Genomic DNA, 17,929 nt, shown 5'->3' with positions numbered 1-17,929 from the left:
AGGCTGTAGAAAGGCCTGAGAGGGGAGGGGGCCTGCTGCTCGCATTGGGACTGTTCACATTTAGGCTCTACCTGTGGGCAAGCAGGGGGCAGGAAGCGCACCCTGATGGGGTTCAGAGCAAAAGGGAGAGAGGAGGGCAATCCCCAAAGATGAAACACTCTCCCAAATAACTGGGTTTTCATTAGAGGAAATTCTGAGGTCAGTGGGTGGAGTAGGTGGGCAGAGACATTCACCCAAGGGGACGGGCACTGTCAGCCTGAAAGACTGAATCCAGCACCTGGACTGGGTATGTTACTCAACAGTGAACAGCTCTGGTCACTGGTTCTGAACTAGTAGCCGGACCGAAAGACTTAAAAGATGTTAGGGGGAAAGGAAGCTTGAATGAGTTCTTATAAGCCAAGAATAATCAAAAATAGGGTTGAAGAAACTGAAAGAAACAGAGTTTGTTCCAGAAAAATAAAGAAATGAACACGGAAAAGAAGGGCATTCGACAAAGACTTTTTTTAAAAAGCTATCGTTCTTTCAAATAAAGGATCTTATTTTCAACATGTGGGATTATATATTAACAAATTTTTAATCTTTTCTTCTCTCACTGTTTTAAAAAAAATTTCTCCTTATTTGTGGGCTTTTTCTTTTGAGGGGGGTAATTAGGTTTATTTATTTGTTTATTTTTTTTTTAACAGAGGTGCTGGGAATTGAACCCAGGACCTCATAATTGGTAAGCATGCACTCTACCACTGAGCGATACCCTAATTCCGTATATTAATAATTTTGATGACAAAAATCATTCTTGTAATATTTGCAATTGATTTCAGTGAGAAACACTAATTTCCTACATTTTACTATATGCAAAAATTCGTTTTTCCTTGCAATTTGCATCTAAATAGTTTCCTAGGGAAAAAAATAAAAACAATGAATGAAAATAGCCCTCCATTCATGAAAATTCTACCAATGGGATGTGCTTTCTGTCTCATTTCGAATCAAGTCCAGAGAGAAGACAGACAAGAGAACAGAATAAACGGAGGAAAAGAAAAGAAAACAGGAGAACAAATTTGGCCGAAGATGCAGAGGGGAAGCCAAACGGAACCAGCAAGAAGGAGAAGCCCAAGTCACAAGGGCCGCCAGATTCGGATCAACGTAGGCATGTGTGTGACAGACCCAGATAGAAACCCTCCAATCGCTCAATTCCCGGAACAGGCCCAGTTTTGCCAAGTTCATGATTTGGCAGAGTTCTTGCATATTCCATGCAATTTCAACGAGAAGCTCTATCCGTCTTGTGCAAAGAGCAGATTGTCATTTTCCACTTGAAACACACACGTTGCACTGACCTTATCTCCTCTGTCAAACTGATACATTATCACCAACTTTCAGGGAAGGGGTTTCATGACGTATGGGCTTGCAACCGTCCTGTTGATTTTCTCCTGTGTGTGCATGTGTGTGCACAACGTGTCACTCTATTGGACAACAGACAGACAACACCTCTGCTATCACTGGTTACTTCCTCCATCTGGTTCTGCCATCGTCACCTCTCCCAGCGCACGTTTTGTGATCGGACTCGCATTCCGTTGTTCCTGCCTGGCCTTTTCAGAGTTTACGCTACCCAACGCTGCTGAAATGTCTTCTTACACATTCTAATGCAAAGCCTTCCTTCCTCCTCAGCACACATCCTGCTCCCACCAATTTTGTTTTCAATGTGTTTCATTTAGTTCTTATTTAATGGATGGCACAGGGTGGGTGTTTGGGACACAGAGACATACTGAGTGGCTCTGCCCATGGGGAGCTCGGGGAGGAGATGACTGAGAGCTGGGCTGACCATGGAGGTGGAGGGGTGTGTCTTTGATTCATTTTTGCAGTAAGCATGGTCACACCACGAATCTTCTGGTTGACCCCTAGCCAATGGAAATACAGTTCAAACTCTGATGGCTTTTCTTTGAATACCTTAACGAAGGCTTGTATGTCAGACCACATGGGACACAGAAGCCCCAGCTCCCATCACAAATCACAATCTGCCCATAAGAGGATCTCGCTCTCCTCCAACTGGGGGAGGGATACAGAACAGCAGTTGTCAGTCAAGTCTCAGAGTCCTACGTTGTATGACTTTGGCAAAGTTACTTAGCTTCTCTGTGCCTCGGTATCTTCAACTGAAAAACAAGGATGATAGCCATATGTACCTCATAGGGCTATTGTGAGGATTTCAAGGATAATGCAGGAAAAGAATCTGGCAGATGGTACAGAGTGAACACTCTATAAATGATAACCACGTTGTATTAGTGCTTCAACGCAAGCCGGAAGCCAAACCAAAAACGTTTGCTCAGTACCCGAACAATAACCATCACCACTCTCTGACAATGAAATGCAGGACTGCCCTGAAGAGTGTATAAGCTGCTTTCTCAGTCCAGGTAAACAGAGCAAGTCAGCAGTCTCTTAAGCATCATTTGCATATTATCTCTATTGCTTTTTGCCATATCTACCCGCCAGGTTTTTAATTTATTATTTATTGGTTTTCTTGAAGCTGACTCACTTTTTAACCTGAATATATTTAACAGAAAGTAGTGAGGAAGGAAGAGAGAGAGGAAAGAAGGAAGAAAGGGGAGAACAGAGGAGAGGAGGGGGACAAGGAAGAGGGGAGAGGGAGGCTGAGGCCAGTAAGAGAGGTAGGAAGTCTCCCCAAGGAGAAAGAACTGCTGCAGAGTTGAAGACAAAAACCAAACAGTGATGGAGGCGGTGGCAGCAGCCCCGGCTAAGACAAGGCTCATTGGCAGAAGCCGGCCATGGCATCAGCAGAGCTGGGGGAAGGTGTGCGCTCCCCTGGGGTGTGGATACCTGGTCCGGGATGGGGCCAAGACAGATTCAGGTTGCCAGGGAAGGAGTGGCAGATCTGGTGAGGAAGGGATGCTGCAGAAGAAGTGAAGAGGAGGCTAGAGGAGGTGAGAACTGACGGCTGGTGATGGAGGAAGGGGCAGCTAAGTAGGAGCCACCAAAATGAGCTGAGCCTCGAGGCTCCAGAGGCAAACTGGGAGAGTTAAAGGAAGGAATGTGGGTGGAGGGACTGGGCCAAAGGGTGAGAGCTGAGAGATGCCTTACATAGGAACGCTTGCAACTCAACTCCCAAAGAGGGCAATTTATGGAACTTTGCCATGTTCGATGCCCCTCATAGCAAGTCAAAGGCAAACAGAAACCAGTGGGGTGCCAGCTTTCATCTATCAGATTGGCAAAGATAAAAACGATTGATATCCTATTATCTGGCAGAAGTACACGCAACGGGAACTCTCGTATATTGTTGGTGGGAGCAAAAACTGGCAGCAAATGCCTTTTTTTTAGAGGACTGCTTGGGAATATCTATCAAAATTAAAAACTGATATACTCTGATTCAGCAATTTTACTTCTAAGGATTTGCTGCATTCTTAGCTCTTAGGAAAGTGCCTGACACACAGAAAATCCTCAATAAATATTCATGGAATAAATTAATTAATGGATTCATCTCACAGATATGCTCACATCTAAGTGCAAAGTTGAAGGCACAAGGATGTTTGTTGAAATGTTGGTTAGAAACAACAAAAAACAGAAAGCAACCTACATGTAAATAAATGTGCCAATCAAACAAAGGCACATCTATCCAATGGAATACACTACACAATCATCGGAAAGAAAGGGCAGATTTCTATGTGATACAACCAAACTACTGCTAATCTTCACTGTTAAGTAAGAAAGGGAGTGGGGGGTGGGGACTAGGTGAAAACCCTGAGCAGGATGTCCTGTGCAGGTGGGGAAAGTTTGCCTCTGTGGTCTGGGTACAGATGCATGGACCCTCTTGGACAGAGAACATCAGAAAGTAAAACAGGGAGGGACCCTGATGAGGACACAAGTCAGAGGAAAGCTTACTTTTCAGATGTCCTACCTGTTCAAAACATTTAAAAAACAGTAACAACAGCAAAAGACAACTTAGGAGAAGGGAGATTTGCATAAAAGCTTTACCCCAGGGATGGGAGCAGTGGGCCCCTGACTCATTCCAATCCTAGGACTCAGAGGTGAACCAGACTGCCTCAGGAAGTCTGAGTGTCCCATCACTAGAGGTGTCCAAGAGCAGGCTGGGAGACCATGGCGGGAAAGCAAAGGAAGTGTCATTGGGTGGGCTGGACTCACTGGAGGTCTTACCCACCTGGGAGGGACCACCCTCCACAGGTCACTCATGGCCCCGCTGCCCTCTGGACACTGAAAGTGCTTTCTAAGAGCTAAGAATCGAGAAGATTCTCAGAAGTAAATCTGCTCCATCTGAGTGGATAAGTATAAAGGTGCCCAATAAAAACATAAAGAATGAGCACAGAGTCACTCCATCCATAGGAACTCCTGAGTGGACTCCAACCTGACTGAGGTACGGGAGGCCAGAAGTCATGCAAGGAGAGACTGGAGCAGGGCCCCGATGGTCATACCCCAAGACCCAGTGACCACACCACTCTGCGTCCCAGAGGGTTGGTTGGTGGGTTATTCTAGACAGAGGCCAGGGACCAGCCAGAAACTAGAGTGCCTGCTTCCTGGTCCAGCCCTTCTCCTGAACTGGGCCCCACCCGCAATGAAAACCCTTATGAGGACTGAGTCTGGCCCTCCCTGGCCCTGATTGCTGTCCGGTGATTCCAAGAAGTCTCTTGAGGCTCCCCACACTGCCTGCTCACCCTCACCAACCTCTCCAGGGCCTGATGTGGCTGAGCTGGTTTTCTCCTAACCCTTCTGGCCACGAGGACACGCACGCGCGTGTGCACGTGCGCACACACACACACACACACACACACAGGAGGAGAGGATGAGCCCGGCACACCTGCAGCTACACAGACTCATCCTTTCGTCACTCGAAAGTAGTGATTCCCCATCCAGGCAAGAAAGTTCGTGCAGATGTGTGTGCTCAGGTTCTGCAGACAAGGACTGTCCCACTCCAAAGAGAGATGAGGACAGGAAACAAAGGGGTTAAGTGAGAGCACAGCCCTGCCTGAGACAGGGTTCAGCCCTGGGAGCCCCTGCTGGTCCTCATGCTGATTAGAGCGCCACAACCAGGCCACCAGCCCACAGTCCTGCCCCCTTCTCTGGAAGCACAAAGCCTTAGACCTTGTCCTTCCCAGGGAGCATGGGGTCACCCCCCTGAGACACTGTGTACCCCCTGGATGGCTCAACATGGCAGAGCATCTGGAGAGACAGTACTGCTTCCAGAGAGGTTGAAAAGAAAAAGGGGCAGTCAACGTGGAGCCCTGAGCTGTACGGTACAGAAATGTATAACCACAGAGCGCAGCTCCACAGAGCACCCAGACCCAAGAAAAAAGAAGGGGCAACATAGACACAGGCAGAGGGCTCATGGGAGAGCAGCCAAGAGGGGGCTGATATTCCTGAAAACACATGCTGTGCGTCCAAGGATGGTTAATGTCAACAAAAACCAGTCTCAGAAGCAGAGACAGGCAGTGGTATCAGAGCCTGGGTCTGATCCCCACTCCGACATCACCCAGCAGGGCTCTCTAGACCGGTGTCCAGAGATGCCCTCTGGCTGCCCTCTCTCCATGGATCAATGAGGCGGTCAGAATGGACATTTGTTCGGTATCCCACCCACTTCCACCTCAGCTTGAGCAGTTTCAGTTCTTCATGGGCCATTGATGGGGCAGTAGTGGTGGCCTCAGGGCCGCAGCTAGACTGCTCACCCCACGATGTCTCCACTGCCCACACCACCGCAGTAATGACCTATGGTGCCTTCACCGTCATCTCTGATAACACACATTTATTAAGTCATGGACCTCCACCCCGGACAGCTCTCGTGCCCGGAACATTCTCAGTAACTCTAGCACTAATCTGGGAGAATCCTGACAGTGGAATTTGAGTGCTTCTACCCCGGACCATCCTTCAAGTACACAAGGAGCAGCTCAGGGCACAAAGGGGTTTGGAACCGAGCTGCTCCACCTCTCTGCTCCCCTTGCCGTCCCCTGCTGCCTCCAGAGTCCAGAACCGCAAGTCCGTGCCCGGCGTGCTGGAGTCGGTGAGGCAGAGGGCATCCTTCCAGCCCTGTTTGCTGTTGCTCATGCTGGTGTCACAGCCCATTACATCCAGACAATTACATCGGATTCCTCTCTGGAGGGCGCTGGGCAGGGCCACCGTGGGAAGCAGAGGAGGCCCGAGAGGTTTCTAAATGAAGTAGCCTGTTGGGAAATCCTATTATAAAGCTCATCTTACAGGGTTGCGGTGTTAATGACCCTGGCCTCCCCGAGCCGGAAGCAAAGCCAGTCTCCCTGGGGCTGGAGCGGAGGCTGGCCGTCTAGGCTGTGGCCTTCCTCTCACTCACCAGCCATCAGCTGATGGGGCAGAGAGAGCACAGCGGAAAGGGTTCATCAGTGCCCAGAACGCGGCTGCCAGCACAGTGAGACACACACACACACACACACACACACACACACACACACACACACGCTCCCGCAGGTCCCCCTTTCAACACCCAGGGTGAGAAGACAGAGCTGGAACCCAGCCACCCTAAGGGAGGTGGAAATAGGCCCCAGAAACTTCTTTTTCCTAGAAGAGCTAAATTAGACACATCTTCCTCCACTTTCAAATCCTGCAGGTTTTTGTCTCGGCTCCCTCAGACTTACAAACTGGCTCATCGCGGCAGCTCAAGCTGACAAAGGCTCGAAACTGCTGAAAGGTTCAAAATGTCCCTGGGGTTTCCAGGCATGAAGAAATTTACATGGAGGTGGAAAATTACCAAGAAAAACAGTTCTTATGTGGAGGGAGCGAGCGGGGAGTGAAGAGACCTGAGGGAGAGGCCAGGAAGTGTGGCCAGGGAACAGGCAGGGCCCGTGAGGTTGCAGGACCCAAGGCAGGGCTTTGCGGGATACTAGGGAGCTGGAGAGACACAAAGCAGGGGCCGGAAGAACCAAGAATGTCTCTGTTCTTCTTTAGGAGCTGCCAAGGCCCTGCCGACATCTAGAGATGGGATGATCTCAGCTGCCCCGAGAGCACCCCCGGGAAAGCCACACGGATTCCCGGTTACAGGACATGCAGGCTCAGCCCCAACCCCGGCTGGCCGGCCCTGAACAGGGCAGGGGAATCCTGCTGGTTTGACCATGCCCCTGGCGAAAGCAGCGGCACCCCTGCTGTTCTGAGGACAGTTCTGAGTGACCCAGCCCCAAGGAAAGGCTGCTCTTTTCTGTAACCTAGAGGCAGTCTGCCCTCAGCCTTCAGCACTCTATCCTCTGCCCGGAGCCTTTCTGGGGCTTCCCAGCAGCTGGTGCCACGTCTATACTCTCTGGCCTCATCAGGGCCCTGGACCACCTTCCTGCAGTCCCAGCCCCTACACAAGGTCCAGTGATGCTCTGAGCATCCCCTCCCTGCTGGCCTGAGGCCTCATGCTCAGGCCATCCACTGCAGCCTGCTCCCACGGCCCCCTCTCCCAGCCTCTTCTATGTCCTCTCAGACCCATCCTTTCTATAAATCCCACAAGTCCTAAGACACCTTCAGTGACCTCACCCAGGACCCCTACTTCTAGACTCTGGATGCATAGATGGTCCAAGTCTGGAATTTACAGCCAGATTCTCAGCCTCAGCCCCAAACAGACCTGACCAGTGCGATCTCAGAAGGGAGCACTTGGGGATGTCATTCTTTAAAACTTCTCCTGGGGGTTCCCATGCCCACTATGGGATCAAGAATCACTGCTTCAGAAATAGCATCCTTCTCTCTCAGACCTGGGGACTCACCTCTCCCCACTTAGACCTTCAGCTCGCAAAGACTACCTGCCTAGACCCCCTGCCCTGAGGCAAGCCGCATGGGCCACATTTTTCCAACGTGTGTTGACTGACCCATTGACCCGTCGAGGGACAGTGGACCATGCCTGCATGCTGATCTCACTGCTCGACCGCCACGGCGCTGGGGCTGGCCTGCAGGGAGGTGGTGGCTGGGTGCTCAGGACTCCTGTTAAGCAGTGTCTGTGGATGGGGGCACGGCACACCACTTTCATTCCAGAGTCTTGTTGCCTGAATAACCAGAGCCAGGTGGTATGTTTAAGGGCTGCACATCTTACAGAGCATCCTCATATCCATCCCCTCCCTGGATTGCCACATACCCTGGGAAGTAGGCAGAGAGGATAAGACTGTCATTGAAAAAAGACTGACCTAAAAATCACCCAGAAGTTCACAGCACAGCTCCAGTCTCTAGGTTTGGCCTCTTCCACCTGGACACGACCTTCCCCCTTTCCATCACCCTGCATCTACAATAAAGGCCTAGGCACCTTTAAGGATCAGGGTGTGCCCTCTGCGGGGTGAGCCAAGGCCAGCCTGGCAGGAGCAAGGGACAATGGCAGAGAAGGGTATGTACTGCATCATTTCCTGAGCCCTGACTAGGGCTGGATAGGCAGGCTAATGAGGCAGCTCCTTCTGGAAGCTACAGGGACTGTGTCTGCGAGGGAAAGACAGGCCCTCATGGAACTTGGGGGTGGACACAGATCCAGGCCCCAGGAGAATACTGCGGGAGCTAAGATCTGGCTGCCAGAGGCTCTCCCAGCACCTGGGACCCCTCCTCGGGCACCCATATGGGATACTGCAGCCCTCAAGCTTCTAACAGACAGATAAGAGGTCTGCCCATGCCAAGTTCCCCCGAGCGATGGTCAGTCTCAGCCCAGCCATCCTCCCCTGAGACCAGCTTTAGCTGACGCAACATTTTAGGCTCCATGGCACAGAGAGAGCTTGCTGAGCACCTGGTCCAGGGACCGTTAGGCTGTGGGGACTCACACAAAGAATCGACTTAGCCAGCAGCCTGAGAAGGGAAGGCATGCGGGTGGGTAACGACCAAGCCATGATTTCCCATTAATCTGCTATACTATGAGCATAAAACTTAAAGTTGGAGCAGGTGGGCCATTTGCCTAGCAATTAACAATTTCAGGGAGCTAAATGCATGATGGAGTCGGAGGCCCTGGCGGGGTGAGCAGACTGCTGTGATTCTGCTCGGTCAGTCCAACCTGTGTGCAGAAGGACGAGTCCGGAACAGGCCTTGGGACATGGAGCCCTCTAGAAAGTCTGGGAGCCGCTTGCCACACATCGTGATGTGCAAGATCTCCCCATGGCTTCCTCTGCTTGCTAACCCTCCTCTCAGCACCCTCCCTCCTCACACCAGGAACAGCTCTAGGCCAGGACCACTCTTTGCTGGCTAAGCTGCCTAATTGGTCTCCAGATGCTTCTGCAAAACTGAGTGACGGGTCACCATGACTTTGACAGGAGAGGGTTTAGCAGACTCAAGGCGAGAGTCAGAGTAAGATTCTTGCCCGTGGGGAAAAGCCTGTCCAGCCAGAGAAACAATATGAAGAATAGTCTTTCTGCCACCCTGCAGATCGGACACATGCAAAGGCTCAGGTTCAAACAGCCAGAAAAGAAAATTTTATCAGATCAACATAACTGTGTGAATCGCAGAACCACGCAGGCTTCTCCCAGCCGGGCTCCAGGGCATCTGGTCTCAGGGCTGTGTAGGGAGAGAGTAGCTCGCCTTCCTTCTCCAGTCCCACCAGGACAGCTGATGGAGATTCGCTCCTTCTCACCCACAATCCTCTATTGCGTCCACCATTCTCACACTCCAGGCCTCAGGAAAGCTGGCTGTATAAGGCAGGCCACCCCAAAATGGCTGTGAAGGGCGGCAGTGCCCACCTGACAACCAGCATGAGCATGCAAGATGAGCTGAACACCTTCCCTTGAAGATACACCCCGGGGACCAGTTATAAATCCTCCATCCCAATCCAAAGGGATTAGAGTCGTCCCCAGATCACTGTCTATGCCCTAGGCCCCTTCACCTGCCCGGGAAGCACTGCTGTGAGCCCTGGAGAGGGAGGTTGAGCTCAGCCACCAAGGCTAGGTTACCAGCAGAGCCCAGGGTGAAGAATTTGGAAGATGCAGCTTAAAGTTCTTGAGATGGAGGAAAAGAGGCTTCTCTGCCCTTCTAGGGCACTGAGCTCAGCCAGGCTGCTGGACTGCAGGACCCATGATGCTGCCTGGCTTGATACCCTCCACTTTCAGAAATGCCACCAAAATGTGGTTGCCTGTGACCCTGAAATGGAAACGTGATGGTGCCCTGGGGTCCCCATTTCATCCAGCCTCCAAAGAGTTTGCAACAAGCCATTTGCGAAGTCAAGTCAGGTTCCTAAGAGCTCTAGATTAGGAACGTGCACCAAAAGTCAGGAGCGGGTTGCGGCTGGGTAAAGAAGATGCGAGTGGAAAGAGACCACCTGCATTTACGTATTTGTCCCCAGAGGCCGCCCAGGACCACCACAGGAGGTGACTGACAAGCAGCAGAGACAGCAGAACGCCCCCCGCCCCGCAAAGAGAAAAGTTCCAATTAGACCAAAGACATGAGAGCCTGTTCCCAGAGTCCCAATTAAATCAGAACCAATCAATGCTTGCTCTGCTTCCTGCCGTTCTGCTCAGGAAATAATGAGAAAAATGAGAGGGCCCCAGCCAGCCAAGTGCAGCATGGCAGCCCTTTGAAGCCTGGAGAAATCACCCTGCTACGGCAAGCGTGCCTGGCAGCTGCTGCACTTGCACCTTTAAGAAGTCAGCCTGGTGCTGGGGTCCCCACTCAGACCATGACACGGGCCCGGGAGGGCACCTCCCTCTCACCCCCAATCAACAGGACAAAGAGAAGCACTATGGAACCAGGCCCAGCTGGTTTTAAAACTGTCTGCTTTGATTCGTCTCTTGATCTGGCCTCTCTCCCCTGTTTGCACATCACCCACCACCCGTCACGGGTACCATACCCAGAAATCCCATAAAGACACAAAGGCACAGCTCTCCACTCCCAGCGGGCCTCGGAACAGCTGTGTGAGGGCCCCGACCCAGGCAGGTAGCGGAGCCCAAAGGATCACAGAGCCGGCGGGCATCACCTGCAGGTGTCTGGAGAGCAAGGTAAGCAGGGAAGGAGACACACGAGGGACGTTCTGACACCCAGGCAGGATGGGGATGACGACAGGGAACAGCTGGCAGGAAGCTCATGATGGAGAAGGAGCAACTACGGCTCCCCCCACCTCCAAGTTGTCCCCAAAGGATGAGGGCAAGCCAAATAATGAGTTAGGGTCAAGGTGGTCACTTCTGAGGTCCATATGGGGAGGCTTGCTCTTGAAAGAATCTGAAACTTTGAAGGCCACAGCAAATTTTAATAAAGGAAAACTGTCTTCTCCTTCCCAACTTTGGATCCCCCCCATGTTCAGCTTCCATGTACTCAGGTAACAGATGAGCTGTGGACTGCCTAGACCTTTCTGTTAACTCCCAGAGAAGACCGAGTTTCGAGCCATGTTAGCATGTTTATGGCCACGTTTTGGACATGTGCTCTCTTGGACTGAGGCGATCCAATGTGACACCCCCAACTGCAAAGCTGGCATCGCTCAGAAGCAAAGGTAACACAGCACAGGGTACTGCCCCACCCCCATTCCAGCAACTTCCCCTCCTTTCAGGACATACTAAGTCGAGGCCCCATCCCTGCCACAGGGCCTGGCTCTGAGCCCCTGGAGGAGGACAGCCAAGCCAGGGGGCTTTGAGTTAATAAGCTGCATGGGTTCAGAACCAAGCTGAGTGCCAGGGGAGCTGGCCTGAAAGGAACTCAGATATTTTCCAAATTCAGTCACTTCTCAATGACCCTTGAGTGACTTGTCCATGATAACCCAAATTCTCCATGGTTCAGAGCACAGGGCTGTGGGGCTGGACAGGATGCAAGGGTGTGTGTGCGTGTGTGTGTGTGAAAGACAGAAAAGGAAAGTCTAAATGTCAGTGTCCCCAAAACTAAATATAACTGAGTGGTTATTGAGTTATTATACACCATTTGGAATTCTCCTCATCTCTCCCCTCCAACCATGAAAACTGATATTCTGCTTGGACACAACTGGAAAATCATCATGCCTATTATAGGAGAAGAGGTTGCCTAGAGCTTTGGCAGGAGCCATTAGGCTCTCCTGTCCCCTCAGGATCCAGAACTGGAGGTGGGGACCTTTGCAGGCCTGGCCCTGGCCCGGTGGGGGGGGTGGGGCAGGAAGAAAAGGCCCAGGAGCCCCAGGGCTTACCCTTGCAGGCCACGCTGTTCTCGGCCTCGTAACCAGGTTTGCAGGTGCAGCGCCCGATGGGCACCATCCACTCCCCGTCCCCGTTGCAGTAGAGTTTGATGGGCACGTCCACTTCCTCCGCGTTGGGGATGCACGTGCCCCGAGCAATCACCAGAGATGTGCTCTCTGCCCCAGTCATGGTCTCTGGGAACACTGCAAAATTCTGCACGATGCTGGGACACTTTTTGAAGAAGACACGGACAGAAAGGAGAGACATACAGGCTCCATAATCCTGGAAAGCGAGGTAAAAACCATTCCGCGTAAGAGGCCCGAAGCTCCTGACCTCGGTGTTGACCTTCATCAACCTGCCCCCGAAGTCCACCTGGGAGAAGCTCTCGTCTGCAGCGATGGTGTCCACTTTGAGGTAGGGGGCCTCTGACCAGAAGGCCGACTTCTTGGTGGCAATGACGGAGTCGGTCTCGTAGTAGTACAAGTTGAAGGTCTCCTTGCAGGAGCCTGGGACGTTGGGGAGGCTGCTGCAGTCTCTCACCGTGAAGCGCATCTCCGTGTAGATGCGGTGGGCCCCCCGCCGGTTGATGAAGGTGGTGAGCAGCCAGTTGTTCTGGTTGGGCTCGAAAACATTGCACACCTGGTAGGTGCGGATGGTGTTCAGGTTTTCATCGTAGCCGCTCACTTCTTCCCACTGGACCAAGCAGGCCACAGGCACACACATGAAAAACACAAAATAGAGAGTAAGAAGATGGGACTGGCAGAGCAGAGGAGAAGCCTGGAGCTGGAGGGGGCCTTATGAGCTCAGCAGTCCCGCCGCTTGACTTGAGAAATGAACACACCTAATCCTCATTTCTTTCCAAAGATCTCCTTATACGCAGACTTCAGAAGATTTCTCTGTCGTCTATCCCAAAATATAACACACTTCACCCGAGGAAACCTCCCTGTATCCAGCCTACAACTCTCACGTTGTGACAATGGCTCATTACAACCGCAGGGACAACCTGCAGCTCCTAGCCCTGCGTGACGGCAGGGAATTTCATCCTCAACACCACCGACTCTACTCGCAACAGTCACTCTGTGGCTTAGGGGTCTGACCACCCCCACCTTGGACATGACACCCCCACCTTGGAAATCCTCCTTTCTGAACCTAATTTCTTTATTGCGGTGAAACTCCTTTGTATCTCTGAAAAGCGTATGAATATAAAGCTTTTCATAAGTGTTCAACAAACTTAGATTCACATAAACTTTCGTTTCATCCATCTCTTTGAAAGAGCTAGACTGTGAAACTGGTAAGAGTAGAGGTAGCTAAGAGAGATTCTGAAGGAAGCAAATTAAGCTTCACTGTTTGCAAATTTCAAGCAAAGATGTGATGGAAGAGAATGTTGGACAGTGTTACTTAGGGAGTAAGGAAAGCTTCTTAAAAAGGCAGAGACCATTGTGATTCACGTTGGAAAAGAGAGCTCTCATTTTCAGCAGTCCGTAGACTGGAAGAAGAGGAGGCACAATGTATTTGTTAAGTGATCGCTCTCAATCTTCCCGACAGTTCCCCATGGAACTAGATACTATCACCCCCAATTTACAGGTGAAAAGACATCATTCAACTCACCCCTGGCCACGTGGCCATAAGAGGAGCCGAGGAAGAGAGGAGATACAAACAAGTGCTTTGAATGGCCAAAGAAATTCACCTTGTAGCTTCTTTCAGTAACAGGCAGTAAGGGGAGGGGGCCCATAAAAGACACAGCTTCCTTAACTGAGCCACTCTGAGCAGGGACCAAAGAAGAGTTCCAGCATCATTCTTCCTTCCTTGTGCTGGGAGAGGAAGCAGCTGCCCGTCGTGGGGAGCTCTCAGGACCCTGACCTCAAGACCTGGGGGTACTCCCAGGAGGTTCCAACGTGTTTGCTGAAGAATTAAATAAAGAGCAGAAGAAATTCAACTTCCTAACATGAAAACAGCTTAAGATCCTGGACGATTTACAAGGGATGACAAAAGAAATCAAACAGTACCATTTCTTTAAATATTGTGCTGATGGCTTATTATTCACAGCGTGGAGCTGAAATAGACAAATTAGAATTCTTCATTAAAAGAGCTGAAAGCTAATCGTGTGTGCATGGGAAATATACTGTTGTGTCTTCCTGCATAGAATGAACCTTCTGGGGGAGCAAGAGGACGGAGGCAAGGCTGTCCTTCAAACTTGTACCGGGGCTTCCGAAGACCAGGCATGGTGCAGAGGAAATGAAAGATGGGTGCATGCAGAGGTGGCCCTGCCCAGCCAGGCCTGTACAGTCACCTCATGGCCACTTCTGCTCCAGGTCCCCTCACTAGACTCCTAAGCTGCAGCCTATCTATGGCCCTTAACCCCCAGCCCCTCCCAGCACTCTCAGGGGGGCCAGTTCCCTCCCCAGCCTGGAGCACTTGATGGACTGGACTCCTTCCAGGATCCCTGCACACGGGCCCACCTCACCTGGACTTTGCTTAATTCCTCTAGATGTGGAGGAACCACTTTTTATTCCTTCCTGAGATGATGTTATGTTCTATTTAAATGTTGGTTAAAGTGACGTTCTGCTTGCCTGGGTTTTTGGAACCAGAAAGCAAATACATTGGGGAGAAGTCATCGCTGACAGTTGTTTTAGTTCAAAGCTTCAGGCCTCTCTCCCTTCCCAGGGCTATTTTGAAATCACATTTTCCCCAGTTGACCCTACATGACTTTTGAGGGAAGGACAGGCTTCTTTTGCTGCTCTGCTATTGTTTAAACACAGCCCGTCTCACGATCCATCGTTTCACTGGGATGTATAAGGTCTCGGCAGGAACGTCGGGCTCCTTTGTCAAGGCACAAGTGAAGCCCGCGACCCCATTTAGGGTGGGGACCTGGACTCCCTCAAAACTAACGCAGCTCTGCTGTGTGGGAGCAAGACAGGAAGCCCACCCCTGGGGGCCCACCACAGCACTGAAACTGTCACCGCCACTGTGTCTTTTAATAGACAGAACGAGGATTTACACTCTCGCGGAGCTGGGATATTGAGGACATTTATCTTAGAAAATGACACTGATTGGTCTTATAAAACCCAACAAGGGTAATTGTTTCAAACATTAACCTTCCTGGGCCTCAGTTTTCTCATCTGTAAAATGAGGAATCATACTGAGTGACCTCGAGTCATAAAATTCTACAGATCTAATTGATTCCATGACAGTTCCTAAGGGAGCGATCAAAGCAAATTAGGTAGAATACAGCTGTATGTTCCACAGGGAAGAGTGGAGAGAAACTGAGAGAAAGGAAAGTAACTCCCCGCTGTTTGGGAAAAGGCCATCGTGGAGTCTCTTTCTTTCCTTCTCTCCTTCTCCTGCCAGCAGGTGCAGGAGGGGCTGGAAAGATGACAATCAGAGTGGGCTAGAGGAGGTTCAGATGCTCTCTGAGCAAGTGGCTACTAGGATTAGGGGACTTGAAGAAAGAGAAGATTTGGGTAGATCGAGATGAGGGTGGAATAGCCTTCCAGTGGGAAGGGACAGACATGATGATTTGTTTACGATACTTGGAATCAGCATCATCATTTTATAGTTTTACCTCATTCATCCATCAGTGAAAAATAAGACATTTACTGAATGCCAACTTTTGCCAGGCATTCCATTAGCCACAGGGGATGCAGCACTATGAAGCTGATAATCAGTGAGAGAAACAGAAATTAGACAAACGGTAATTAAATTAACTAAATTATTACAATTGTGCCAACTGCTGTGAGGGAAAATTTCATGATGCCAAGGAGGGGGGTGCACCTGATACACAGAAGTGTGTCAGAGAAGACTCTCCAAGCTGAGAGGGATGAGTGGGTAGAAATTAGCTAGGAGAAGTGTGCATCTGCTGTGGGCAGAGAGGCGCAGAGCATCCAGCCCTGAAAGAGCAAGTGCAAAGGCCCTGAGGTGGAGAAAAGTGGCCTGGCACCGTGGAGTAATGAAGAGTCATAAAAAACCAGAGGTGGCCAGAAGAAGACTGGGGAGAGGATGAGTCTGGTTGAGAACTTTAAACTTCATCCTGAGGATAACTAGAAGGCATTAATGAGTTTTAGAGAGACAAATACAGGTGATCAGAGCTGAGTTTTTAAAAGATTTCTCAGATGCAAAGTAGAGAACTGGGTTGGATAAGTGCATGAGCAGGTCAACTGGATGTGACTGTTGTGGTCCAGGTGAGAGATGATGGTGGGGTGGACCAGACTGGTAGAAACTGAAAATATATCTTGGTGTAGAATCTCAAGGCCCTCAATAAGCCAAGTAGAGGGTGGGGGACAGAGAGAGGCCAGTGTGACCAGACTCAAGGGGCCACGTGTCCCCTTAACACTCTTCTATGCATCTGTCCTGCCTCCCCAACCACGCTTTGAGGTATCCCATGTTCCCAAGGACACCGCTTCCGAGATCCTTGAAAAAGGGGAGTTTCACCAATGTTGGATATAACACACCTTTGCTGTTCAGACCCAATTTCTTTTACCAAGACCTGAGCTGGCTCCAGTCCCCACGAGGTGCCCTCACTGCCCACTCCAAAGCCCTTTTCCTAAAGGTCTCTGTTCAGTGGCAGCTTCTCAGCCTCTACTTCTGGGCATTTGACACACTGCCACCTGTGTTCCTTCCTGTAATTATCACCTCCCATTAAAACAACGAAACGCTATGATTTGCTTATCAGATTGGCAAAAAATGAAAAAGATAAAATACCCAATCTCAGTAAGAATGCAGAGAAGAGGGCACTCCCAAGCCTACTGGTCTCAGTGTAACTGGTGGCACCTTTTAGATGTCAAATCAATAGTTTTTCTCCACATTTAAAATACTGGCCACTCAAATCAGGAAGGAAAAGGTGAATCTCTTTTTTTTAAATTGTTGTAATAGCTGAATAGCCATCTGGAGAGAAACGTAACTTTGTATCCATACTTCCTTCTTTACTCCAGAATACATTCCCAGGAATCAAAGATTTAAACGTTAAAAATGAAACCATAAAAATACTAAGAGAAACCATGGAGACAATGTATGTATAGTAATTATGACATGAAACTCAAAAGCCATAAAAGAACAGATTGATCAATTCAGCGCCATCCAATATTTCTTAATTGGCAAGACAGAAACAGCCACTAAGTAAAATCAAAAGGAAAAAAGAAAAGAAAAGAAAGAATGCTGGGAAAAAGACCACTTGAACTTATCACAGACAAAGTGTTAATTTCCCTTCATATATAAGGACGATCTATCCATCAACGACAAAATAGAAAAATGGGCAAAGAATGTTAACAAACTGTTTAATAAAAAGAAACAGATATAGTGTGTAAAGATATGAAAAGATGCTAAACTGCACTCATTATAATCGAAAGGGCCATTAGATGCATTGTGACACTTTTTTATTTTTCTCATTAGACAAAAATTTGGTAACACACTCTGTCAGAGAGGGTGTAGGGGATAAACATTCTGATACATAGCTGGATGAAGGGCAAATTGGTACAATCTCTATGGAAAAGTTGGTGTTATTTATCAAAATTAGAACCACATACACCCTTTGACTCAGCAACTGGGATCCATCCTCAGTCTGGCTGTAGGCTACACTCCTTGGAGCTCTGCACTGGACCTGAATATGACAACTAGAACCCTGTGCTAATGTCCACCAACCAGCGAGCACATAAACAATAAGTGTAGCTGTTGAAAACATGACATAATGATTTGATGTAGCCATATGAGGGAATAGTATTTGGAAATAAAAAAGAAGGAATTCCTGGTACATGCAACAACATGCATGAACCTCTAAAACATGACGCCCAGTGAAAGAAGCCAAACACAAAAGATCAAATATTGTATGGTTCACTGACATGAAATGTCCAGAAAAGGCATATCTACAGACAGAAGAGTGTCAGTATTTCCCTGAG

At 49.7% G+C, this 17,929-nt stretch overlaps 1 protein-coding gene across 1 annotated transcript in view; it reads right to left on the bottom strand.

Annotated features, from left to right (window-relative positions):
- The window catches only part of EPHB1 (EPH receptor B1), a 408,827-nt gene that overhangs the window by 250,591 nt on the left and 140,307 nt on the right, over positions 1 to 17,929 (bottom strand). Inside the window, exon 3 of the mRNA XM_006214554.4 lies at positions 12,053 to 12,734. Coding sequence (XP_006214616.1) covers positions 12,053 to 12,734 — 682 coding nt within the window. The remainder of the gene's footprint in view (positions 1 to 12,052; positions 12,735 to 17,929) is intronic.

This window comes from Vicugna pacos, chromosome 1 (assembly GCF_048564905.1).
Source record: "Vicugna pacos chromosome 1, VicPac4, whole genome shotgun sequence".
NCBI lineage: Eukaryota > Metazoa > Chordata > Mammalia > Artiodactyla > Camelidae > Vicugna > Vicugna pacos.
This window is presented reverse-complemented; position numbering and strand designations above follow the sequence as displayed.